Source organism: Talpa occidentalis, unplaced genomic scaffold, assembly GCF_014898055.3.
Source record: "Talpa occidentalis isolate TD23 unplaced genomic scaffold, MPIMG_talOcc4v2.1 talOcc4.2, whole genome shotgun sequence".
Lineage (NCBI taxonomy): Eukaryota > Metazoa > Chordata > Mammalia > Eulipotyphla > Talpidae > Talpa > Talpa occidentalis.
Window position 1 is genome coordinate 28325287 of NW_023602073.1, and position 18717 is coordinate 28344003.

Here is an 18717-nt window from a genome sequence, read left to right on the forward strand (position 1 = left end):
CAACAAGTCTTCACTCTGGGCATCTCTCTCTCTTTTCTGGCTTTCGTTCTCCCCTTCTCTCTCCTGCTTCTGCTTCTCTAGGTTGACTATCTCAATACTCCTCCCATGGCCCACAGAAGTAAACAAGACATTTTACAACAAGTAACAACTGCAGGTGCCCCTTCCGGCAGGGCAATCCTAATGGTGGGAGGGCAGAAAAGCCTGAAAACCATTTACCAAACCATTTATCCTACAAATACACAAAAGGGAATTGATAAGGTGGCTATGGGAACCAGGCCAAAAGACTGAGCCAGGACACATTTTGCCTCAAAGGTCAGGATCCAACACCAGGCATCCCAGCACTAACCAGCCTAAGCCGACTGCCCAGTCATGAAAAGACAGAAAAAACAGGTTATAAAAGGGAGCCCCAAATCCTCCTTTGCACGCGGACTTCTCCTGTCTCATCCACTGCTTCTCTTAACAAGGTTTCAATAAATCTCCCCTTTCTATTCTCCACTGTCTCTGGTGAGTTCTTTCACACCCTCGCCTCCGGCCTCACCCTGATCTTCTCCCCACAACAATTCCTGCAAAAAAAAAAAAAAAAAAAAAAGGCCATCAAATAAATACCCAGAGCTAGAATTTCTGGATCATATGAAGGTTCTATTATCAATTTTTTGAGAAAATTCCGTACTGCTGTCCATAGTGACTGTACCAATGTACATTCTGACCAAAACTGTATGAAGAGGTGATTTTGAGAGTGATTTTAAACCACTCTAAATATCTACCCTTCTTCCCTTTCCAGAAGTGTTGTGCCTAAGAAGGTAATAACAGGTGCAAATAAAATTTGAAAGTGAGAGCAATTTACTGGAGTCTGGATTTTACAGGATTTCCTTTCTTTTTTTCCAGGCCCATTTCCAACTTTGCCACTGCAGGCCTTTCACTTTTCCTACTACCCTCAACCTGATCTGACATTTTCTACCTGGCCACTGGTGATATTTCAGAATCCCCACATCCTATTGGACATGGGTGTAGGCAGCCCTTTGCTGCTGTGCAGCAACCAAAGGTTTCTTGGTTTCTAAACATAGCGGGTAATAGAAAGCTGGAGAGATATTTGAAAAGACAGCAGGGGCCAAGCTTTCTAACCTATTCCTATATGCCCTCTTCCCCCTCCATATTATTCTATGTGTTTAAAAAGTGTGACTAACCCACAAAATACATTGAATTAATAATTACTTTTTCCAATTTTATCAACTAGCTAAAAAGAATTTAAAGTAAGAAAATGATTTATGTCAAGTTTATTGTTTGGTTTGGTTTGGTTTGGTTTAAATATTACCTTGAGCTCTCAGATCCCATTACTCTGTGCAGAGACTTCTATGAATTTAGGTTCTACAGAGTGGACATTCTTGGATGGCCACAATAAATGGCTGTTTTCATAGATTTTTCACTTTGAAAAAAAACTGGAGCATGCAATCATTTTTGTAATTTTTTTTCAATTTTTTAATTTTTTTTTACTCTCAGGAGCAATGTTCTGAGAGCTTGGGAGAGGGCAGGGATTAATTTGGAAAATTAGGAGATCAGAGTGGTTGAATCAATTCCCTGAAGGCATGTTGGTACTCCCTCTTCCCCATCCAAATGCCAAGAGTAGACAGCACCTTAGCTATTTCTGAGATCACAGTAGTGAGTGTCCAGGAGTAAAGTGGGCAAACAGAGGCACCATGGTGTGAAGCTGGATACAACTGTTGTACTGTATAGGAGAAGGGAGTCAGCATTTGATTATTGGCTTTGAATTGTTCTCAAATAGTGGCTTTGGTTGACAGGTTTTTGGATAGGGTAAGAAATGGGTTAGAGAGCTTAACACCCAGGAATTCTTTGTAAAGAATATTTCATAGACAAAAATTTCTGAGCCTAGAAAACACTCAGGAATTTTCTCCAATCATCTCATTTTATAAGGCAGAAAACCAACATCTAAGGAGATGCACAGACTTGCCCAATGTAATGTAGCAAGTGGCACCATTGGGAATGGAACAAAGTTTTCCTCTCAGTCAGGTTATTTATCCAAGGTCTTCTCAAAGCTCACTCCCCACATCTAGTCAGGCTGGTGTGAACAGGCTGCTCATGGTCACATCCTTTCACATCTGCTCCTGGGCTCCCTTGCTCTCAGGAAGGCCCTTCACAAGCAGCAGGAAAGACCCAGCAAGTATTAAAAGTTCTCAAGCCAATGAGGGCCCAGAGCTGCTCGCTGGACAGTCATAAATCAGGACTGGATTGGTGAGGGGGAGGGAGTGGGTTGTTAAACAGGGGGAAATTCTCAACAACGAAGGATCATCATGTCTTTGAAAAAGGAGGGCAGAAGGATTGTTGCGGGAAAAATGTTTAACCATAAAGTCTCTTTGTCTATTGACTCCGTTAAGCAAAAGTGAAAGAAAATTCATGAGAACACGCAATCACAAAGAGCAATGTACAGGGATGACCCTCCCAGTAGGGGATTTCCAGCTGAGCACCTGCATATAAGCTGGTGCAAGGCCCTTGCCTCTGTCTGCTGTTCATGCTGCCTGGGTCGAAGAGATGGCTACCACTGCCCCCTGCCTCTGTGTAAGTTGGGGTTTGATAATGGGATTTGAAAGGGAAAGCACCTCCAGGAGTTGGGGAGACATGGAAAGAATGGATGCAGGCCAATGCTCAGAGAGGCAGGGAGGCTGGGAAGATACCTCGAATAGCGTGAGATGGGCACTCATATCTACAGAATATAAGGGAAGGTTCTGTCGAGGGATCTTGGTCACCTGAGTTCTCTTTCATTTCAGACCATGGACTGTCCACATTTAGGGATAAATGATGGGAAGCGGGGTGAGCTTTGTGTTCAAGAGAGCTGGCAAAATTAGAAATGATGAAAATATTATCATGGGCCCCTTTGACCTTATCCTATTAAGGAGTTCAGGACTCTTAAGTTTCCTTCTCCCCACAAAAGAGACATTCACAAAAATCATTTATACTAAGTTGCTAATGTTACCTTATGTAAGACTACAGGCACTATGAAGACAATCTGTTTTGAAGGCAATGCTTAATACAGATGTCTGACAGTCCAAGGAAGACTGTCTGTGGCATCTAGATTAGGAAGATTTCCCATAGGAGCACAAAAACTGAATTATAACTACATTTTGAAGTGTGCCATTTGATCAATATTTAAATAACAAGCTTTGTGGGCCTCTCAGGTGGCACAGGCTGTTGAGTGCAATGCTGTGTGCTGTTCTCAGCCTCTACAGCGCGGGTTTGAACCCGGCCAGCTGGGGAGCTACCCAATGGCAAGCAGACCTCTCCTGTCGAGCCTGCTGCTCCCCTCAGCACTGTATTTTGTCAGTCTTCCTGTTCTGTTCCCCACTCTGTCTCTGGTGAATCCTCTCACCCTCCCACACATCTGGCCTGTTCCCTGGTTCTTGTAAAAATAAATAAATGTTTTTTTTAAAAAAAGGTTAAACCTGAGATGGGGATCCTTTAATTTAATTAAATAAATAAATAAATAAATAAATAAATAAATAAATAACAAGCTTTCTAATATTACAGTAGAAGGTACTGGCACCATGTGACAGGATTACAGTTTTATCCATAACCCTTCACACAATTATACATTCAATGCCATTTTGATTTAAGCAAGGCACCCCCATTTACTCTAAAATATGGGATGTGCTACCCCAATGACAAAGCAAATGAGGTGACTTAAGAATTTTTCTTCTCTGGTGTTGGTTTAAATTCCAGTGAAGTATTAATTTCCTTCCAAGTCAGGACTGTTTTGACATCATTTCACCATCTTGAAATTAATAAATACCTGGGGTTACCCAAACCCATAAAAGGGGGTGGGGGAATGGGTGAATTGAAACTAGAATTATTTTTTTATCTGTAATTTTTTAATAAACTATTTTTTAAATTTTTACATCATTGTTCATTTCTAAACAATATTTGCTTCCCCCCACCCCCTCAGGTGTAGACCCCATAGAGTTTCCTTCACCAATGCATCTGTGCACCGTGACTTCAGTCCTTTGTGCTCTTCCCTCCCTCCCTCTGATCCTTCTCCTCCTCCTCTCCTGCACGATATCTCTGATTTATAATTGTCTGTTTTTGCTTTGTTGCGTTTTGTACTCTTATTATTTTTTACACTGATGTCTTATTTGGTTCTTCTATATTCCTGCTATAAGTGAAACCATCCCATATTTTTCTTTTCCTTCTGGCTTATTACACTGAGCATAATTCCTTTTAGCTCCATCCATGTTGCTGCGAATGGCATGAGTTTATCCTTTTTGATTGCTGAATAATATTCCATTGTGTATATATACCACATCTTTTTTTTTAAAGATTTATTTATTTATGCATACAAGAGCTGGGGTACAGGCCAGAGGTACAGGGTGTGAGAGGACTCACCAGAGACAGAGTGGGGAATGGAACAGGCAGATTGACTGAAATAATCTGCTGAGGGGAGCAGCAGGCAAATCAGGAGAGGTCTGTTGCACTATGGGGTAGCTCCCTGGCTGGCCGGGGATCAAACCCATGCTACAGAGGCTGCGGACAGCTTCATAGGTTGCATCTTAACCCCTTGCACCACCAGGAAGGCCCTACACCACATCTTCTTGACTGAGTCATCTATTTTTGGGCATTTGGGTGGTTTCAGGTTTTACCTATTATAAATGGTGCTGCAATAAATATAGGGGTACAGGTGAAACTAGAATTATTGATTAGGAAATTTTTTTTGAATGGAGCATGAAGGATACCGCCTCCAAAAATCCCTCAGGTGACCAAACAAGGGTGAGCCTCCCAATTCTAGGTTATTGAAGTAGGAGTCGGATATAGTCCCTATCTTCTGTGAGTAGAACTCTGGTCTAATTAAAGGAGTTAATAGTCTATAATAGCTAGATATAAGAACATGGGAAATACAGATGGACAAGAGATACTAAACACACTGTCGCATCATATGTGGGTTACTATTACATCATACTGTTACATCATACGTGGGTTACTATTATAAAACGATGGGAGAAACAATGGGAGATTAAAAAAAAACAAACAAACAATACAGAGACTTGTGTGCTAAGGCAGTCATGGAAAGGAGCCCTGTGAGTGTCCCAATAGGTTGCCAAGACTCAGAAATTCTTTTGGGGAGTTGTTTTGCAAGTCTGCAGTATATCTTGGATGCTGTGTAGTTGCATTTCTTTTGACATTTAACACACCATCTCTAAGGGATTTGGTTTAAAAAAAAATGTGGGACATTTTGAATGACGTTTTGGGATGGATAAAAGGTATGGTTTGCTTTTTTTTTTAAGATTTATTTATTAATTTATGCAAGCACTGGGTAGAGTCAGAAGCGCGGGAGGGTGAGAGAATTCACCAGAGCCAGAGCGAGGAGCAGAGCAGGCAGAAGGACCAAAGTACAATGCTGAGGGGAGCAGTGGGCGGCAGGAGAGGTCTGCACGCCATGTGGGACCCTCTGCGTGCCATATGGGAGGATCAGACAGGGAGCAAACCAGTGCTGCAGAGGCTGCGGGCAGCTTTGCAGCCCAGCGCTCAACCACTGCGCCACCGGGGAGGCCCTGCTTTTTTTTTTTTTTTTTTCTTAATGGATATGACCTTTATATTGATACGATTGTAGTTAAGAGGTATGGTTTAAAGGAATAAGACTGATTTCCTTATTTGTGTAATAATATGGAAATACAAAAGAGAAGTTCCAGAGAAGGGAGGGAAATGACTCCTTGTAAAGGAGCTGGAGGATCAGACAGGCAGTAAAGAGAGGGAGCAACTGAGGAGGGGGAGGAATTAATGGGTGGGGAAGGTGGCGACCATTCTCAGCAGCTGTCTCTTGTCCTTTGATGTCCAGGTGAATGTCCTCTCTGAGAAATGGAAATTAATGACCTTCACTGCCAACTCTAATGACAGAGTGAAGAAGATCAATGAACATGTCCGATCTCAGACCAAGGTTCCTGTGAGGGAACAGGTCCTTCTGCTCGGCTCAACAACCCTAGAACCTCGGAGAACACTGTCCTCTTATGGCATTGACAAGGAGACAACCATCCACCTCACTCTGAAGGTAGTGAAGCCCAGTGATGAGGAGATGCCCTTGATTCTGGTGGAGCCGGGTGAACACGGGCAAAGACACCTCCTCCAGGTGCGAAGGTACAGCTCGGTGAAACAGGTGAAAAAGATGATTGAGGAGAACACTGGTGTGCGCCCCAAGAGACAGATTGTGACTTGCAATGGGAAGAGACTGGAAGATGGGAAGACCATGGCAGAGTACGACATCAGAAGCGGCGATTTTCTCTTCCTGACCCCTTACTGTATTGGGGGGTGACCACCCTCAGAGAGGAATGATGTAGGAAATAGTAAATCTTATTTCCTTTCAGTTCTTACTGGCCAGTCACACCCTATGATAATCTCCCAAAATTAACAAGAAACAAACTTATAGGAAAAGTAAATTTGGTGTGGAGCAGGGAAGAAGATGCAGCTGAATCAACAATGATTTGATTCTATCATAATTAATTATGATTATGATTATGTTATGATTATTCTATCATAATTAATTAATCAGTGTATAATATATTCCTGAGAACATAAAATAAATTTTAAGGCACATTAAAAATAGCATTCAAAGACATCCTGCAATTTAATATTTACTTGGCTGATTAATTAAAAAACCAGCGTTTTCTTTCCCATTCAACAAATTCATGTGTCATAAATTTCTGTGTTTCTATGTTTCACCCAGGAATTCATCTATCATCTTATGCAATAATTGTTGAGCCAAATAGACTGTCACTTATAGAGAACAGTGACATGATTATGAAGTGAGCTGCTTTCCCTGGAGACCTAGGGATTTTATGTCTCTTGTGGAGATTCTTTAGGAGCAGATAGGATTTCAGAGGGAACAGTTTTTCTGAAAGGCAGGTGATTGTGGACATGTCTCTGTTCTGCATGTTCAGGGTTCTGGGAGGTCTCAGGCTGGGGGCAGCTATCTGAGTGAAGGTGGGCAGGAGCTTGTTTCTGGCTGGACCCCAACCTGCCCAAGTTCTAGATGATTGTGCTTCCTTCTCTGCTTTCCTTACTACAGTTGTCTCTTTCATTTTGGGGAGCTCTAGTCCTGTTCCATTTCACTCCCATCATTTACTTCTCTGTCCCACTGTAGCTCTCTCATTTCTCACTACTGGTCTCATGCATGATTTTCTCACAACCTGACACGTGTCCACCTTCTTCACTACTAGATTAGTTCCTTCCCTTCTTTAAAACTTGCTCAAGAACTGCCTCCCACAGAAGAGTTTCTCAAGTTAACCCCACCCAGGAAAATCCACATTCATAGGTCCTCCTGCTACATTTACTGTCTAAAGAACTGTGGTGGGCATTAGGCACCAGGATGGTGAGCATTAGGTTGGACTGATTTCCTCTCAAGTACATGCTCCTTTTTCTAGATGAGGGTTTCCTGTAAGGTAAAGCCAGTGATTTTCTTGCCAATTTGAGACTCTTGTTGGAGACACCATAGGCCTTCCATGGTCTCTTCCAGAATGAGAGAAAGCCATAGTTAAGCATCTTGTCACATGTCATCTTACCAGCATATGGATATTTGAGAGGGGTTACAGTATCCCTTGGGGAGGGGAAGGTATTCACTATACCATGCTTTCTCTTACACGGTTTAGGAGAAAGCTGGAGGGCCATTTCCCCGCCCCTGAACTTGCATCTATAGAAGATACAGGATTTTCCCTCAAGCACATGAACATTTCCCTCAAGCACATGAAAATTTCCATGATGGAAAAGGGACCTCCCCCATGAGAATCTTGCAGATTCTCATATAGGAATGAACAGGAAATGTGGGTTCAAAAAATCAATTGGGAGACACAAAAAAATACAGAAAGCTATAGAAGCAAATTAGACCAAATGGAGGATAGAATTAGTAAAATTGAAGATCATAATGCACAAAGGTCCCAGGTGAAAGTAGATAAATATGAAGAAAAAAATGAAGTAATGGCCAAGAACTATTCAGCTCTGCTAGAAAAGGTAACATAAGGGTAACTGATATTGTTATTATTTTCTTTCCCTGATCCTTTATTTGGTTCCACTTTATTCCTCCTATATGTGAAACCATCTGATATTTTCCTTTACCTTTCTGTCTTATTTCATTGAGCATAATCCCTTCTAACTCCATCCATGTTATTGTTAATGGCATGAGCTTATCTTTTTGATTGCTGAATAGTATTCTGTTGGGTATATATACATCTTTATGATCCAGTCATCTATTTTTAGTCATTTGGGATGTTTCCACAGTTTACCTATTATAAATAGTTTTGAAATAAACATAGGGGTGCAGGTATCCTTTTGAATCAATGTTGTTGTGCTCTTTGGGTAGATTTCTAGGAGTGGAATAGCCAGGTCCTATGGTAGCTTGCAGTAATAGGAAAATAGGTAAGTGATAATAAAGTATCACCAGCAGTGAAAATGTGTGAATTATACCCACAATCAACAATATGGATGAATATGCTAGAAACCTATTGACTGAAAAAGCCTAGACAAAGATGTCATAAAATACAACACTCTCTATACACCTTAAAACTACCTTTTCAGTATAAATCCCCCCATTCTGTTCTCTATTCTGTCTCTGGTGAGTTCTTTCACACCCTCACCTCCAGCCTCACACTGATATCCCCAAAATAATTCCTGCAAAAAAGGCCATCAAAGGGATACTACCAAATATATTTCACAAAGCCATCATTACACTAATACCAAAACTGAACAAGGACAACACACAAAAAAGAAAACTACAGGCCAATATCTCTAATGAACACTGATACAAAAATCCTCCATAAAATCCTAGGCAACAGAATCCAACTATGCACTAAATAGATAATTCATCAAGACCAATTGGGATTTATACCAGGGTTACAAGGATTGTTCAACATCTGAAAATCAATTAATGTAATCCAACACATCAACAGCACATGCTGAGAAAGCACTCAACAAAGTTCAACATCCATTAACGAGAAAGGATCTTGAAATTCTTGGGACAAAACAACATGCTTTAACATAATAAAGGCCATGTATGACAAATCCATAGCCAATGTCATTCTCAATGGTGAAAAGCTGAAAGCCTTTCCCTTAGGTCCGGAAAAAGACAAGGATGACCACTCTAACCACTGCTTTTCAATATTATACTGAAAGTCATAGCCAGAGCAATAAGATAAGAAAAGGAATGAAAGGAATCCAAATAGGGAAAAAAGGAATAACTATCACTACTTGCAGATGATATAATATACATATGCAACCCCAAAAACTCCACAGAAAACCTAATCAAAATAATCAGTTTAGTAAAGTAGGAGGATACAAAATCAACACACAAAAATCAGAAGCCTTCCTATATGCAAACAATCAATCTGAAGAAGAAGAAATGAAGAAAACCATTCCTTTTATAATCAAAACAAAAAGGATCAAATAATTGGGAATAAGCATTAAAAAAGGGGTAAAGGACCTATACAAAGAAAACTATTATTAAAAGAAATAGAAGAAGACACAAAGAAATGGAAAGACATCCCCTGCTCATAGATTGGAAGAATTAATATTATTATACTGGCCATCCTCCCAAAAACAATGTACAGATTCAACACTATTCCAATAAAAATTGCAATTACATTCTGCAAAGAATAGAACAAATATTTTTTAAGATTTATTTATTTATTTATGCATACAAGAACTGGGGTACAGGCAGAAGTACAGGGGAGGAACAGACAGTTTGAGGAACAGAACAGGTGAATTGACTGAATACACTGCTGAGGGGAGCAGCAGGCAAGACAAGAGAGGTCTGCCGTGCTATGTGGGTAACTCCCTGGCCAGCCCAGGATCGAATTTGTGCTTCAGGGGCTGCAGATACCTTCATAATGCTTTGGCTTACCCCCTTTCAACACCAAGGAGGCCTGATATTAAACAAATACTGATGAAATTTTTATGGAGCCACAAAAAAACTCAAATTGAAAAGGCACTACTGAATAAAAAGAAGGGAAATGGAGTTCTTAGACCCCCAGATTTCAAACTGTACTACAAAGCCATAATAATTAAAATAGTATGGTACTGGAACAAAAACAGACACACAGACCAATGGAATCAAACAGAAAACCCAGAAAAGAAGCCACACATATATGGATAGCTAATCATTGACAAAGGAGCAAAGAATATACAATGGAACAAGGGCAGTTTGTTCAATAAATGGTGCTGGGAAAACTGGACTGCTACATGCAAAAAAATGAAGTTAGACTTCCGCCTCACACCATGCACAAAAACCAACTCAAAATGAATTAAAGAACTATACATAAGACCTGAAACCATAAAATATATAGAAGAAAATATAGGTAAAACACTACATGACATACATCTCTGTAATTTTTTTTTTAACAGCTAGCTCAGTGAAGCCCAACTTTTGGCCTCAGTAGCCCCTTTTTTTTTAAGATTTATTTATTTATACAAGAACTGGGGAACAGGCTAAACATGTGGGAGAGTGAGAGGATTCACCAGAGACAGAGCGGGCAGCAGAACAGGCAGACTGACTGAAATACACTGCAGAGGGGAGCAGTCAGCGAGACAGGAGAGGTCTGAGCCATGTGGGTTGCTCCATGGCCAGCAGAGATCGAACTGGCACCGTAGAGACTATAGACAGCAGACAGCTTCACAGCGCTCCACTCAACCACCTGCGCCACCAGGGAGGCCCATCTCTGTAATATTTTTTTTTAACTTTTTTTTTTTTATAGAGGCATGTTTTTTATTTATTTATTTGTTTGTTTGTTTTGTTTATACAAGCACTGGGTACAGTCAGAAGCGCGGGAGGGTGAGAGAATTCACCAGAGCCAGAGCGGGGAGCAGAGCAGGCAGAAGGACCGAAGTACACTGCTGAGGGGAGCAGCGGGCGGCAGGAGAGGTCTGCACGCCATGTGGGACCCTCCTCCGGTGGCCGGAGAGCAGCCGGGGATCGAACCGGCGCCGCAGAGGCCTCGGGCAGCTTCGCAACCCAGCACTCAACCGCTGCGCCACCGGGGAGGCCCTCTCTGTAATATTTTTAAAGACACATCACCTAAAGCAATGATAGTGAAGGAAAAGGTGAACAACTGGGACAACATCAAATTAAAAAGCTTCTGTATAGCCAATGAGACATTAACCAAAACAAAGAGACACCCCGATGATTGAGAGAAAATTTTTACATGCAATACGACTGATAAGGGGCTGATCATGAAGATCTACAAAGAGCTAAAGAAAATCAACATAAACAAAGTAAACAAGCCAGTCAAGAAATGGACAAAAAAAGCTAAAAAGACACTTCTCCAAAGAAGAAATGCAAATGGCAAACAGGCATATGAAAAAATGTTCAACATCACTTGTAATCAGGGAAACGCAAATCAAAACTACAATGAGATACCATCTCACACCAGTGAGAATGACATATCTCAAAAAAATTAGCAACAACAAATGTTGGTGAGGACATGGATAAAAGGAACTCTCCTATATTGTTGGTGGGAGTGCAAACTGGTCCAACCACTATGGAAATCTGTGTGGAGGTTCCTCAATCTACTAAAAATGGAGCTTCTGTATAATCCAATTGCTGGATTTCTGTATAATCCAATTGCTGGATTCACTTCTAGGAATCTACCCAAAGGACACAAAAACATTAATTCAAAAGGACACCTGGGGCCTCCCTGGTGGCGCAGCGGTTGAGCGCTGGGTTGTGAAGCTGCCCGCAGCCTCTGCGGCGCCAGTTCGATCCCAGGCTTCTCCCCAGCCACAGGAGGAGGGTCCCGCATGGCGCGCAGACCTCTCCTGCCACCCGCTGCTCCCCTCAGCAGTGTACTTCGGTCCTTCTGCCTGCTCTGCTCCCCGCTCTGGCTCTGGTGAATTCTCTCACCCTCCTGCACTTTTGACTGTACCCAGTGCTTGTATAAACAAACAAATAAATAAATAAATCTTTTTTTTAAAAAAAAAAAAGGGACACCTGCACCCCTATATGTATTGCAGCACTTCTTACAATAAGTAAGCCATGGAAACTACTCAACTGCCCAAAAATATAGGACTGGATCAAGAGGATGTAGTATACATACACAATGGAATATTATTCAGCAATCAAAAAAAGGTTGCTCCATGGCCAGCAGAGATCGAACTGGCACTGTAGAGGCTACAGACATGCCATTCACGGTAACATGGTTGGAACTAGAAGGGATTATGCTCAGTGAAATAGCCAGAAAGAAAAAGAAAAATATAAGATGGTTTCACTTATAGGAGGAATGTAGAGGAAACAAATAAGGAAATGGTGGGAGTAAATTATAATAAAAAATTATAATCTATAATCAACAGGCAGCTATAAATCAGAGACATCTGCAGGGGAGGTGGAGGGAGGAGGATCCAAACAGGACTGGGAAGAGCCCAGGGACTATGGTGATGGTACCCTGGTGAACTGGTGGTTGGAATTTCACGGGGACTACACCTGAGAGGAGAAATCATCCATTGTACACAACTGATGTAAAATGTATGTAAATTTTGTTTTAAAAGGCCATCAGATAAATACCCAGAGCTAGAATTTCTGGATCGTATAATGGTTCTATTATCAATTTGTTAACAAAACTCCATATCATTGTCTATAGTGAATGCACCAATGTACATTGCAACCAAATATGTATGAAGTGGTGATTTTGAGTGTAATTTTAAGGCAATTTATAGGTCTCCCCTCCTTCCATTTCCAGAACTAATGTGCCGAACAAGGTAATGGGTGCAAATAAAATTTGAAGGTGAGAGCAGTTTACTCAAGACTGGGTCTTTACAGCATTTCCTTTCCCTTTTCTCAATTCCACCTCTGCTGCAGAGCTTGCACATTTCCTGTCACCCTCAACCTGATCTGACATTTTCTGCCTGGCCACTGGTGATGTTTCAGAATCCCCACATCCTATTGGACAGTAGGATGCAGGCAGACATTTTCTGCCGTGCAACATCCAATGGTTTCTTGGTTTCTAAACATAGGGGGTGGTAGGAATCTGGAAAAATATTTGAAAAGACTGCAGGGGCCAAGCTTTCTAACCTATTCCAATATGCACTCAGCCCCCTCCATACTATTCTCTGTGTTAAAAGAAGTTTGTCTAACCCACAAAATACATTGAAATAATAATTACTTTCCCCAATGTTATTAATTGGCTAAAAAGAGTTCAATTTAAGAACATGATTTATGTCAAGTTCATTGTTTGGTTTGGTTTGGTTTTAATATTAGCTTGAGCTCTCAGATCCTGTTACTCTGTGCAGCAACGTCTATAAATTTAGGTTCTACAGGGTGGACATTCTTGGATGGTCACAGAAAATCATTGTTTTCACAGATTTTTCACTTTGAAAAGAATTGGAACACTCAATAATTTTTGTAATTTTTGTAATTTTTTTTAGATTTTTACTATTAGGAGCAATATCCTGAGAGCATGGGAGAGAGCAGTGGTTAATTTGGAAAATTAGGATATCATAGTGGTTGAGTAAATTCTCTGAAGGCATGCTGGCACTGCCTCTTCCCCATCCAAATGCCCAAGAGTAGACAGCACCTTAACTATTTCTGAGATCACAATTGAGTGCCCACAAGCTAAAGTGAGTAAACAGAGGCCCCATGGTGTGAGGGTGGATGCAACTGTTGTGCTGTATAGGAGAAGGGAGTCAGCATTTGATTATTGCCTTTGAATTTTTCTCAAATAGTGACTTTATTTTACAGGTTTTTGGATAGGGTAAGAAGTGAGTGAGAGAGCTCAAGAAGCAGAAATCCTTTGTAAAGAATATTTCATAGACAAAAATTTCTGAGCCTAGAAAACACTTAGGAATTTTCTCCAATCATCTCATTTTATAAGGTAGAAAACCAACATCTAAGGAGATGCACAGACTTGCCCAAGGTAATGTAGCAAGTGGCACCCTTGGAAATGGAACTTAGGTTTCTTCTCAGTCAGGTTATTTGTCTAGGGTCTTCTCAAAGCTCACTCCCCACATCTAGTCAGGCTGGTGTGAACAGGCTGCTCATGGTCACATCCTTTCACATCTGCTCCTGGGCTCCCTCACTCTCAGGAAGGCCCTTTACAGGCAGCAGGAAATGCCCAGCAAGTGTTAAAGTTTCTCAAGCCAGTGAGGGCCCAGAGCTGCACACTGGACAGTCAGGACAGGGGCAGTGGGGGAGGGAGTGGGGTGTTAATCAGGGGAAAATTCTCAACAAAGAAGGATCATCATGTCTTAAAAAGGAAGGCAGATGGATTGTTGAGGGAAAAGTGACCATAAAATCTCTTTGTCTATTGGCTCCACTAAGCAAAAGTGAAAGAAAATTCAACCACAAAGAGCAAGGGAAGGGGAGGGCCCTGCCAGTAGGGGATTTCCAGCAGAGCAGCTGCATATAAGCTGGTGCAAGGTCCTTGCCTCCATCTCTTTTTTGCTCCCCAGATCGAAGAGATGGCTCCCAATGCCTCCTGCCTCTGTGTAAGTTGGGGTTTGATGAAGGGATTTGAAAGGGAAAGCACCTCCAGGACTTGGGGAGACATGGAGAGAATGGGTGTGGGCCAATGCTCAGGGAGGTTGGGAAGAAGCCTCGAAGGGCGTGAGAGGGGCACTGATCTCTACAGAATATAAGGGAAGGGTCTGTAGAGGGAACTTGGTCACCTGAGTTCTCTTTCATGACAGACCATGGACTGTCCACATTTAGGGATAAATATCGGAAGTGGGGTGAGCTTTGTGCTTAAGAGAGCTAGCAAGGACCTCCCCAGTGGCGCAGCGGTTGGTGAGTGCCGTGCTGCGAAGCTGTCGGCAGCCTCTGCAGCGCCGGTTCAATTCCCTGCAGGCCAGGGAGAACACCACATGGCGCAGCAGACCTCTCCTGCCTCACCTGCTGCTCCCCTCAGCAGTGTATTTCGTCGGACTGCCTGTTCTGTTCCCCGCTCTGGCTCTGGTGAATTCTCTCACCCTCCTGCTTCTGACCTGTACCCCAGTTCTTGTATACATAAATATCTTTAAAAAAAAAAAAAAGCTGGCAAGATTAGAAACAATGAAAATATTATCCTGGGCCCCTTTCACTTTATCCTGTTTAGCATTTCAGCACTCTTAAGCTTCCTCCTCCTCCCAAAGGACACATTCACAAAAATCATTTATCTTAATTTCTTGGTGAACTCATGCATTATCTGTTTCCTCTAATGTAGTCATGGAGGGCAGCCCTGTGAGTGTCCCAATAGGCTGCCAAGACTCAGAAATTCTTTTGGGGAGTTGTTTTGCAAGTCTGGTGTACATCTTTGGATTCTGTGTAGTTGTATTTCTTCTTTTTTTTTTAAAACTTTTTTCTTTTCAAAGATTTCCTGTTGCCGGCAACCTGATCTGATATTTTCTGCCTGGCCACTGGTGATGTTTCAGAATCCCCACATCCTATTGGACAGTGGGGTGCAGGCAGACATTTTCTCTGTGCAGAAAGCAAATGTATCTTGGCTTCTAAAAATGGTGGGTATAGAAATCTGGAAAGATATTTGAAAAAACAGCAGGGGCCAAGATTTCCAACCTATTCCAACATGCACTCCTCCCCCTCATACTATTCTATGAGTTTAAAAAAGTATGTGTAACCCACAAAATACATTGAAATAATAATTACTTTTCCTGGGTTTCCCCCATGGTGCACCTGTTGAGCTCAGTGCTGTGAAGTTGTTGGCAGCCTCTGCAGTGTGGGTTCGATTCCCAGCCAGCCAGGGAGATTCCCATATGGCTCAGCAGACCTCTCCTGTTGCCACACTACTCCCCTCAGCAGTGCTTTCTGTCCATCTGCCTGTTCTGCTCCCCACTCTGTCTCTGGTGAATCCTCTCACCCTCCGGTGCTTCTGGCCTGTACCCCAGCCCTCGTATAAATATTTTTTTTAAAAAATGGCCTCCCCTGGCGGCACAGGCGGTTGAGCGCAGCACAGCACAGGGCTGTGAAGCTGTCCACTGCCTCTGCAGCGCAGGTTTGATCCCAGCTAGCTGGCGAGAATCCCACATAGTGCGGCAGACCTCTCCTGTCTTGCCCGCTGCTCCCCTCAGCAGTGTATTTCAGTCAGTCTGCCTGTTCTGTTACCTGCTCTGTCTCTGGTGAATCAAGGTCACCCTACCACGCATGTGACCTGTATCCTGGTTCTTGTATGTATAAATAAATAAGTCTTAAAATATATGTAAATAAATGATTTTTTTTAAATAATAATAATTACTTTTCCAAATGTTATTAACTGGCTAAAAAGAGTTCAATTTAAGAACATGATTTTTCAAGTTTATTGTTTGATTTGGTTTGGTTTTAATATTAGCTTGAGCTCTCAGATCCCAAATGGTCAGAAGTGGGTGAGCTTTATGCTCTAGAGAGCTGGCACAATTACAAACAAGGAAAATATTATCATGGGCCCCTTTCACCTAATCCTGATTAGTGGTTCAGGACTCTAAAACTTCCGTCTCTTCCCAAAAGACAGTTTCACAAAAATCATTTATCCTAAATTGTTAACAAACTGATGCATTACCTTGTATAAGACTATAGTCACAATGCAGAGAAGCTGTTATGAAGGCAATGCTTAACGCAGACAAGTGACAGTCCAGTGAAGACTGTCTGTGGCATGTAGATTTGGAAGATTTCCCATAGGAGCACAAAATGTGAATTATAACTACATTTTGAAATGTACCATTTTGAGCCATATTTAAGTAACTCTCTAGTATTAAAGTAGAAGGTACTACCCCCATGTGACAGGACTACAGCTTCATCCAGAAACCCTGCACACAATTAAACATTCAATATCATTTTTATTTAAGCAAGGCACCACCGTTTACTCTAAAACATGGGATTGCTACCCCAATGACAAAGCAATTGAGGTGACTTAAGACTTTCTTCTTCTCTGGAGCTGGTTTAAATTCCAGTGAAGCCATTAACTTCCTTCCAAGTCAGGACTGTTTTCACATCATTTCACCATCTTGAAATAACAAATACATGGGGTTTGCTCAAACCCAAAAGAAGGAGTATGGAAATGGGTGAATTAAAACTAGAATTATTGATTAGGAAAATTTTTTGAATGGAGCATGAAGGACACCCACCCCAAATCCTTCAGGAGACCAAACAGAGATGAGCTTCCCATTTCTAGGCTATTGAAGTAGAGTTGGATATAGTCTCTAACTTCTGTGAGTGGGGCCCTAGTCTAATGAAAGGTGATAATATTCTATAACAAGTAGATGTAAGAACATAAGAAATACAGATGGACAAGAGACATTGAACACACTGTTTCTATAATATGTAGGTTACTATTGCAAAACAATGGGACATTGAAAAAGGAAACAAACAATACAGAGACTCTGTATCCTAACCAGCTTCCTCTAAGGTAGTTATAGAGGGAAGCCCAGTGAGTGCCCCAATAGGCTGCCAAGACTCAGAAATTCTTTTGGGGAGTTGTTTTTACGAGTCTGGTGTACATCTTTAACATTTTTTCAAATATTTATTTATTTATGCAAATAAGAACTGGGGTACAGGCCACAGGTGGGGAGGATGAGAGGATTCAGCAGAGACAAAGTGGGACACAGAACAAGAAGATTGACTGAAATACACTGCTGAGGGGAGCAGTGACGAGACAGGAGAGGTCTTCTGTGCCATGTGGGTAGGTCCCTAGGATAGACCTCGTGCTACAGAGGCTGAAAATAGCTTCACAGTGCTGTGCTTAACCCCTTTGGCCATCAGGGGTAGCCATTTGACACATCATCTCCAGGGCACTTTGGTTAAAAAAAAAATGTGGGACATTATTAATGACATTTTGGGATGGGTAAGAGGTTATGGCTTAAAGGAATAAGACTGATTTCCTTGTTTGTGTTATAATCTGGAATTTCCAAAAGAGAAATTCCAGAGAAGGGAGGGACATGACTCCTTGTAAAGGAGATGGAGGATCAGACAGGCAGTGAAGGGTGAACAACTGAGGAGGGGAGCCATTCAGGGGTGGAAAAGGGGGCAACCATTCTCAGCAACTAACCCTTGTCCTTTGATGTCCAGGTGAATGTCCATTCCGAGGCATGGAATATGATGACCTTCACTGCCAACTCTAATGACAGCGTGAATAAGATCAGTGAACATGTCCGATCTCAGACCAAGGTTCCTGTGCAGGAACAGGTCCTTCTGCTCGGCACAACGGCCCTAGAACCCCGGAGAACACTGTCCTCTTATGGCATTGACAAGGAGACAACCATCCACCTCACTCTGAAGGTAGTGAAGCCCAGTGATGAGGAGATGCCCTTGATTCTGGTGGAGCAGGGTGATGAGGGGCAGAGACACCTCCTCCAGGTGCGAAGGTACAGCTCGGTGAAACAGGTGAAAAAGATGATTGAGGAGAACACTGGTGTGCGCCCCAAGAGACAGATTGTGACTTGCAATGGGAAGAGACTGGAAAATGGGAAGACCATGGCAGAGTACGACATCAGAGGGGGCGATTATCTCTTCCTGAACCGTTACTGTATTGGGGGATGACCACCCAAGAGAAAATAAATCTTATTTCCTTTTAGTGCTTACTGGCCAATCACACCCTATGATGTTAATCTCCCAAAATTAATGAGAAACAAACTTACAGGAAAAGTAGAGTTGGTGTGGAGTACCACACCAAATTTAGCTGCAGCTAAATCTACAATGATTTGATTCTAACATAATTATGTGGCAATTGGTGTATAGTATGTTACTGAGAACATAAAATAAATTTTAGAGCACATTAAAAATACCAT

The 18717-nt window shown here is 41.9% G+C and overlaps 2 protein-coding genes across 2 annotated transcripts; both read left to right on the forward strand.

Moving 5' to 3' along the window:
• The first annotated feature begins 2541 nt into the window (after window positions 1–2541).
• Window positions 2542–6315, forward strand: LOC119253140 (ubiquitin D-like). Its single transcript, XM_037520785.2, has 2 exons — window positions 2542–2571; window positions 5837–6315. Exons 1-2 carry the CDS (start codon window positions 2545–2547, stop codon window positions 6305–6307), a joined length of 498 nt encoding a protein of 165 aa, XP_037376682.1. The 5' UTR covers window positions 2542–2544; the 3' UTR covers window positions 6308–6315.
• An 8026-nt stretch (window positions 6316–14341) lies between these two features.
• Window positions 14342–18717, forward strand: LOC119253141 (ubiquitin D-like). The gene is made up of 2 exons (XM_037520786.2): window positions 14342–14454; window positions 17999–18717. Exons 1-2 carry the CDS (start codon window positions 14428–14430, stop codon window positions 18467–18469), a joined length of 498 nt encoding a protein of 165 aa, XP_037376683.1. The 5' UTR covers window positions 14342–14427; the 3' UTR covers window positions 18470–18717.

Coding starts and splice junctions, on each gene's coding strand:
- LOC119253141 (XM_037520786.2), top strand. CDS start 14,428: ATGGCTCCCAATGCCTCCTGCCTCTGT. Junction 14,455..17,998: donor CCAATGCCTCCTGCCTCTGT/GTAAGTTGGGGT, acceptor TTTGATGTCCAG/GTGAATGTCCATTCCGAGGC.
- LOC119253140 (XM_037520785.2), top strand. CDS start 2,545: ATGGCTACCACTGCCCCCTGCCTCTGT. Junction 2,572..5,836: donor CCACTGCCCCCTGCCTCTGT/GTAAGTTGGGGT, acceptor TTTGATGTCCAG/GTGAATGTCCTCTCTGAGAA.